This window comes from Bison bison, unplaced genomic scaffold, assembly GCF_000754665.1.
Source record: "Bison bison bison isolate TAMUID 2011002044 unplaced genomic scaffold, Bison_UMD1.0 scf7180017864180, whole genome shotgun sequence".
In the NCBI taxonomy this organism is placed as follows: Eukaryota; Metazoa; Chordata; class Mammalia; order Artiodactyla; family Bovidae; genus Bison; species Bison bison.
Window position 1 is genome coordinate 1,891,298 of NW_011494752.1, and position 8,275 is coordinate 1,899,572.

At 39.4% G+C, this 8,275-nt stretch overlaps 1 protein-coding gene across 5 annotated transcripts in view; it reads left to right on the forward strand.

Annotated features, from left to right (window-relative positions):
• Positions 1-6,152, forward strand: part of LOC104990477 (keratin-associated protein 4-9-like) — a 15,616-nt gene extending 9,464 nt beyond the window's left edge. For 2 of the 5 annotated variants that reach the window (XM_010842562.1, XM_010842566.1), the window contains exon 3: positions 1-69. This exon is cut by the window's left edge. In XM_010842562.1, coding sequence (XP_010840864.1) covers positions 1-69 — 69 coding nt within the window. Of the gene's footprint in view, positions 70-2,097; positions 2,109-5,681 lie in introns of those variants that run through there. The other 3 variants (XM_010842567.1, XM_010842564.1, XM_010842565.1) reach the window with 3 other exon arrangements.
• The last annotated feature ends 2,123 nt before the right edge of the window (positions 6,153-8,275 follow it).

Below are 8,275 nucleotides of genomic sequence, written 5' to 3' on the forward strand. Positions count from 1 at the left end.
TGCTATCGCCCCACCTGTGTCATCTCCACCTGCCCCCGCCCCGTGTGCTGTCCCTCCTCTTGCTGCTGAGCCACCTCTCTGAACCCACCTTCTCCTCTTTATCCATCTTATCACAGAAGCAGACTCCATGCATCACACAGACACCAGAGGAGAGGCCATTCCCATAGTCTGTGTGTCCACATCCTGACCTCAGGCCAGACTCTCTCCTTTGTTGGCCTTTTCCTTACTAGCAAATGAAACTAGGTGGTATTTATAGAAAGAAATTAGCAGAGTTGCCCCAGTTCTATACTTGACCTTTTGATTTGGGGCTACTGGGTCTTCCAGTCCAAACATGAAAATTCCTACAGGGCCTATAAGGGCCCTGGTGTCACAGCCTCAGATTTGAAAGTCTGGGGGCTACATCCTATAATGCTTTTACAGTGATATTTTTGTATTTTGTTTCTGCTTCTGAATAAAGCTCCACTTTCCTGGCCCATACAATGTTCTTGTGTTTGCTGCTTTATAATGATTGTCCTCTTTTCCTGGGAAATGGTATTCAACATATTAATACAACTCTATCAGGCTTACCAATTTCTGCTTTCACCTTTAGGACAAACCCAATATGCAGTGATATAGAAGAAAACAAACAAACCCAGAAATAACACAATACGTAACGCAATGTCTCCAAGAGAATTGAAAAATAATAATTTCCTTAAAAAATTTAAGGTTATGGAGGAGAAGGATTATACCCCACAGCAAACCTTTCTTAAATATTTTTAAAGCATGTGCTGTATGCTCAGTCATGTCCGACTCTTTTCAACCCCGTGGATTGTAGCCCACCAGGCTACTTTGTCCATGGGATTCTCCAGGCAAGAATACTGGAGTGGGTTTCCATTTCCTTCTCCATTATAAAGCATATATTTCCCTAAAATCCCACTCCTCTCTTAGTTGCCTCATCCCTCCATTTTCCTTGCTTCCTTCCTTCTTTTTCCTTCCCTCTCTCCAAATACACTGCTCTGCCCTTGCTCTTCTCCTTGGAAAACCAGAGTCCTCCCTTGGGTTTATCTATCCCACATGTAACCCAATTTATTACACTCTTAGACTTCTTATTTCCTCTCCATCCACTGACAACAAATTAATTGTTTTGGGAAAATCAACCTTCCTGAGAAGTTGGGGGCTAACAGAATACTGAAAATATTCAAATTTTAGTATTTTCTTATCTTAACGACTTTTCTAGGATGTGTATTTGACAGATGGGTCTGAGGTATCTTGTCAACATATCCTATAAGAAATACAAAACTAGTAGGGAACCCAATTAAAGGACCAAATTTGATCTTAGGTTAACTCAGAGCCCTCCCAAATTCCTATGAAGTCTATCCTAGGAAAAAAGGATAAAAACAAATTCCTGATGAATTTGTGCTAGTAAAAGTAGGAGAAACATATAGAAAGCTTTGTATATGCATATTCTAAGAGTTATAGGGTAAATAAGTAATTCAATGGTAATGAATCATGAATGTGTTTGACTTCCATAAATTCTACACATAAATAATAATGAGATAATAATTTAAGTTGTATGGGGCATTATTGCTCACTCTTACTCAAAGCACAGAATTCTGAATGGATCTGAGATGGTACATGAGAATTGGTTACACTTTCTCTTGGTCTCAGCATAAGAAAATTTTTTTGTTTTATTTTTCTCTGGAGTGAGGGGCTCTTTCAGTACTTTTCTTTACAATAAAGAAAGATTTACTTATTTAATTATTTCTGTTAATTTATTTTTAATTAGAGGATAATTGCTTTATAATATTGTGTTGGTTTCTGCCATACATCAACATGAATCAGCCATAGGTATACATATGTCTCATCCCTCCTGAATTTTCCCCCCAGAAACAGAATATGTGAAGAATTGGAAAGGAAATAAACCAATATATCTATCATTATTTGAAAATAATGATTATCTTCATGGAAAATGCAGTAGACTTTCACAGACCAGGAGTTGGTATGTGTATTAGTTACCTAATGTTGGTTAACAAGTTGTCCCCCCCCAAAACATTTATTATCTCATTAACTTTCTGAGGGTTAGAAATCTGGAAGTGGCATGTCAGGATCTCTCATGAGGTTGCAGGCAAGTGGTTGGCCAGGACTGCACTCTTATGAAGAGAGGAAAATCCACTTCCAAGCTCACTCACATGGCTGTTGGCAGGAGGACTCAGTTCTTCACCACATGGACTGATCACTCAAGGTAGCTGGCTTCCTTCAGAGTGAGCAACCTGAGAAGGACCAAGAAACAGAAAGAAAACCCAAATCTTACAATAACCTAGTCTGGAAAGCCCTATGTCCTCATTACTGCTGTATTCCATTCATTTGAAGTGAATGGAATGTCCAGCTTACACTTAATGGGAAGGCATTTCAAAGGACATGAGTCAGAGGAGGTGGGATCCTTGAGAGTCATCTTAGTGTCCTCCTACCACAGTCTGCAAGTGAGGCACTTACAAATCGAAAATGATTTCTAATGCCATGGGCCAGTAGGTATTTTCTTGGGTTATAGGAAGTTAGATGTCTAAAGAGAGGATACATATGGCCTAAGCTAATGGAAAACTCCAACATTTGTAAGTTGAAAGAGGAGCAACAGCAACCACAAGAGAATGGAAAGGGATAAACAGAGAGGTAAAAAGACAGCTAGTAGATTGCAGGGTCCAAAAGAGAGGCTTCTTGAAAAATTAAAGGACAGAATGTAACTTCCAGCCATGACAAAGCAGATATAAGACCAAACCTCTTGATAAGAATGGCTGTGAGAAACAGATAAAGTTAAGAAAATAGTCATGTACAGTTGTGAGAGCTGGGTCATAAAGAAGGCTGAGGGCTGAAGAATTGATACTTTTGAATTGTGGTGCTGGAGAAGACTCTTGAAAGTCCCTTGGGCTGCAAGGAGATCAAACCAGTCAATCCTAAAGGAAATCAGTCCTGAATATTCATTGGAAGGACTGGCCACCTGAAGCAAAGGGCTGGTTCACTGGAAGAGAGCCTGGTGTTGGGAAAGGTTGAAGGCAAAAGGAGAAGGGGACTTAGATAGCATCACCGAGTCAATGGACATGAATTTGAGCAAGTTCCAGGCGATGGTGGGGAATAGAGGAGCCTGGCATGCTGCAGTCCATGGGGTCACAAAGAGAAGGGTGGGGCATGATTTAGTGACTAAACAACAGTCTTTGGGAGTTGACTTATGCAGGTAGTATTGAGAACCTACAGTCCAAGAAGAAAATTAAATCTGTTCCAGGTAGAAGATAAAAAATCACCTCAAGCCTCTACAGTTTTTTACATATGTTTGGCATTCAATAAAAATAATTACCAGGTATATAAGAATCAAAGGACCATATTATTAAAAACAAGGAAAAATCAACAGAAATAGACTCGAGGATTTTTTGTGGGGAATATTTTGTAACATTTTCCCTTTTGGGTAACTCATGAAGTCTATGTGTAGTCTTAGAAGCTTATTTCTCTTCACAGTTAACGTTATTTTGTTTTTTAAGGGATTATTTCTCTGTGCTATAATTTCTGCTTTTGTCTCTGACGTTTCCAAGGATATTCACTGTTTTGTTAGTTTCTCAACTTGAGATTCCTCCCCTATTCATTTAGTGTGAATTGGAAAGCTTAGTGATATTGCTGTGGTTTAGATGTCCACAGGCACTTTGATCACCACTTACAATTCCTAGTGGGGAGATAAGGTTTTCTTGTCCCCATCTTACTAGGTTCCACTTCAAGAATGCAAACTATGGATAGAACGCTCCCTTCCTAGACCTTGTCTTGTGAAAGGTTTAAAGTCATTTCTTGCACCTACCTGGGTTTCAACTACCAGCCTCCCATTTTGAAAGCTTATAACTAGATACCAAACCTTCACAATCTTGGATATCAGCTATCATATGCAGTTGGCATTCTCTTTTTCTTTCTGGAAAATGAGAATTTTTCTTTCCCTTTAAGTTTGGCTATGTAATGGAAATATTTTAAAAATATTTCTCAAGCATTTCTATTTGCTTGATCTAGAAGGTGGGTCTGTTAGCATCAACTTCATCTGCCATGTTGTTAAAAGTTCTATATTTTGAGGGACCCAAGAAGATGAAAAAGGTTATGGCATTAGTTAGAAACACAAGAAAGTCTTCTTATAGTAGAAGCTCCTATTAAGATTTATCATATACTTTAATATTTCCCCCCAAAGACACAAACTGCTTCCTCTTAATATACTAACACTGCAGGAAAAGATTTTTAATCTTAATTCGTTTAAATATTTTTTTACTTTTTATTTTTTTTCACATACCTCTATTTATTTGTTATCATTTAAATAGGCACTTGCTTATTTACTAGGGATGCTGGATTATTTTGTGGTATTTTCTTTTTCTTTTAATTAATCAATTTATTTTAGTTGGAGGCTAATTACTTTACAATATTGTGGTGATTTTTGCCATACATTGACATGAATCAGCCATGTGTGTGTATGTGTCCCCCATCCCAAACCCCTTAACACCTCCCTCCCCAAAATACAAATTGACACCACAATGAGGTACCATTTCATGCCAGCTGGAATGGCTGCTATCAAAAAATCTACTTTTTATTTTAAAAAATATTTCAAATTTACAGAATAGTTCAAAGAGTAATACGAGCTTCTTTATACCATATAGTTTTTACCTATATTCAAAATCATGCCACATTTTTTTTCTCTCATAGATGGATATAGGTAGGTAAATAGATGATAGGTAGAAATAGATAGGTAGATTATGATATGATTTAGATAAAAATAAACTTAGAGTTAGGATTAGGGCTACATGAATCAAATTTTACTATGAGGATGGTAGACAGTGATTTTTAACTCCCTTTTTATTTCTGTATTAATTAGCTGACATTCTACTGTCATGGATAACTTTCTCTTATTTTTTTACACAATGGGCCTCAGTATCGACTCATGGATTTTTATTTAATGGGTTAAAATTCTTTACTGCCATTTATTCATTGTGTTGTTCAAGTTGCTCCTTATTGGGTCAGTGAGAGTCCCTTCAAGGTGGCTCCAAATACTTTTTAATACTTAAAAAAAATGAGTCATTGGTAGCAGGTTCAAATTGGATATAGGAAGTAGTACCTGACACATCCTTTGAAGCACCAGAGACAGTCCAGTATCTAGTCAGCATTCGTGACTCACGGATTGGATCTGTCTTCCTCATGGCGTACAGATAACTCAGAAGGACAACCATTTTTCTCTCTATTTGCCTACAATAATTCTGCTTCTATTTTGACATCAAAAGAGATCTTGGCATCATGATGACAATCCATCCAAACAACATCATGGAGTCATACACAGACCACAGGTAAATTCCAGTGATGGAGTCCATGACAAACAGGAAAAGAGTAAAAGCAATTCTGTAAGAAAGGCTGGACTGGAAAATTTTAACACACTGGGAAAAGGAAATCTTATTTTCCTTCATTTTAAAATAGTTAACCAGAAAAACATGATGATCTAACATAATGACTAATGTTTCTTTAGGTAACTGAACTAGGAAGCAGTCTAGGACATGAACACAGCAGTCTCAGTAGGGTATAAAAGAGGACAAGCAGCAGAGATACTTCAAATCACTAAGTTCACTCTCCTATTAACATCAGAACCTCCACCCTCTGACACCATGGTCAGCTCCTGTTGTGGCTCCATCTGCTCTGACCAGAGCTGTGGCCGAAGTCTCTGCCAGGAGACCTGCTGCCAGCCCAGCTGCTGCCAGACCACCTGCTGCAGGACCACCTGCTGCCGCCCCAGCTGTGGTGTGTCCAGCTGCTGCCGCCCGGTCTGCTGCCAGCCCACCTGCCCTCGCCCCACCTGCTGCATCTCTAGCTGCTACCGCCCCTCCTGCTGTGGGTCCAGCTGTGGTTCCAGCTGCTGCAGGCCTACCTGCTGCATCTCCAGCTGCAGGCCCCAGTGCTGCCAGCCTGTGTGCTGCCAGCCCACCTGCTCCCACATCTCCAGCTGCTGCCGCCCCTCATGCTGTGGCTCCAGCTCCTTTGGCTCCAGCTGCTGCTGCCCGAGCTGCTGCCTGCGCCCAGTGTGTGGCCGGGTCTCCTGCCACACCACTTGCTATCGCCCCACCTGTGTCATCTCCACCTGCCCCCGCCCCGTGTGCTGTCCCTCTTCTTGCTGCTGAGCCCGCTGCCCTGTGACCACTGTCTCCATTTACCTCTGTCCCCATAGATGCAGACCCTCCTTTGGGGTTGATGCTGCTCAGCTAAACTGGGCTTCATAATTCCCGTGAGGAACCAGACCAAGCTATTGAAGGTGATGGATATGGCATGGAGCACTTCTCCAGTAACAGATTTTCCCCTTTCACCTGAAAATTGGTAAACTCATTCTTCTAACTTTTCCTAAAACTTTTCTGTAACCTGATCTGTTTCTGTACCAAAATAAAGTGATACTTTCCTGTATTAAAAATTCATTGTGTTTTTTTTCTCCTTTAAGATTTTGTCTTTGGTTGCTAGACAAATCACACCTGCAGGACACACAGTAGGGCCTTGCCACTTCTCGGTGACAGTCATTCACCATCTAATTCTTTCCTAGGTGCCTGCTAATTTCATGAGCAAATCAGCTAACACTATAAATCCTAGCCCTAGGAAAAGAACAAAAAAGTGAAAAGTAGTTTGGAGAACTTCTCGTATATAAAAGCAAAAAGAACACAGTATATGGTTCAGGCATTACATCAGCTTTGATAGCTACACAATGTGCTATATAACACAGTCTGCAAGTTTATATTCAGACTTGCACTCAATGCTATAGGTGTCATCCATGCAGCAAACCAAGTGTGCACTGATTCTCCTCTATTTACAATAGGACCTCAGTGGTGATTCTTTTTTTTTTTTTTGAAGGAAGTTTCAAATCCACATGCACTTAAAGGACAGATAGGTGACCTAGACAAGTGAAGCAAGTCTTTGATAAGACAACATGTTTGGTGGAAACTGGCAAATTGCAGTCTGCATGACCACATCTGAGAGTAGCATTGAGCTCCTGTCAGCTGTTTCTGTAGGAAAATGGGAGCCAATATTTTCACTGAAAAGTTTGTCTGCTTTCAGTGGTTCCTTTCAGATGTCATTCTCTTCTTTCATTCATTCTTGAATATTTATTAAATGTGAGACACTGTTAAAGGCACTGAAGTATCTGGGGAAAACAACAGAGAACAAACTCTCTGCACTAATGGAGTGACATTGAAGTGGACTTTCTCAGCAAAAATCACTGATGTGTTTACTTGTAAATATCTTTTCTATACATTTATCCACTCAAGTTTATGCATAGTTTTTTTTCTCTATGCTTTTACTTATACAAATAAGATGAACTTTTGAGCCATTCTTTAGATGCAGGTATTAGTGCTACAAATGGGGAAAGAGTCCCCTTTTAAAAGATTTTAAAAGTTTTTCTGAAAGTAGAGCATCAGCTGACAGTAGCCTATAAATTGGGCTCATAGAATATTATATAAAGATATTTATATGGCAATTGTCAGTGCAAAATATATACTTTCCTAAATATTAAAAGACATACTAAGAGAGAAAGAAAATAAAGCAAATAATGAAAGATTATATATAAAGGTACAGAGATACATGTATTAATATATACATTAAATATATATATATAATTCACCATACACTACACATCACCATTCATTATATATTTTGTTGTTGTTCAGTTGCTACACTGCATTTGACTCTTTGTGTCCCCATGGACTCAGCACTCCAGGCTCCCCCGTCCTTCACTACCTCCGGGGCTTTGGTCAAATTCATGCCCATTGGCTCAGTGATGTTATCTAAACATCTCATCCTCTGCCACCCTCTTCTCCTTTTCCCTTCAATATTTCCCAGCATCAGATGACTCTTTTCCAATGAGTCATCCCTTCTCAACCAGTGGCCAAAGTATGGGAACTTCAATTTCAGCATAAGTCCTTCCAATGAATGTTCAGGATTGATTATCTTTAGGATTGACTGGTTGAATCTCCTTGCAGTTCAAGGGACTCTCAAGAGTCTTCTCCAGCACCACAATTCAAAAGCATTAATTTTTCGATGCTCAGCCCTCTTTATGGTCCAACTTTCACATATTGGAAAAATCATAGTTTTCACTATGTCAGTTATCACCTCTGTCAGCAAAGTTATGGCTCTACTATTTATTAATAATACACTCTCTGGGTTTGTCATAATTTTCCTTCCAAGGAGCAAGCGTCTTTTAATTTCATGGCTTTAGTTACCATCCACAGTGATACTGGAGCCCAGGAAAATAAAAGTGTCACTG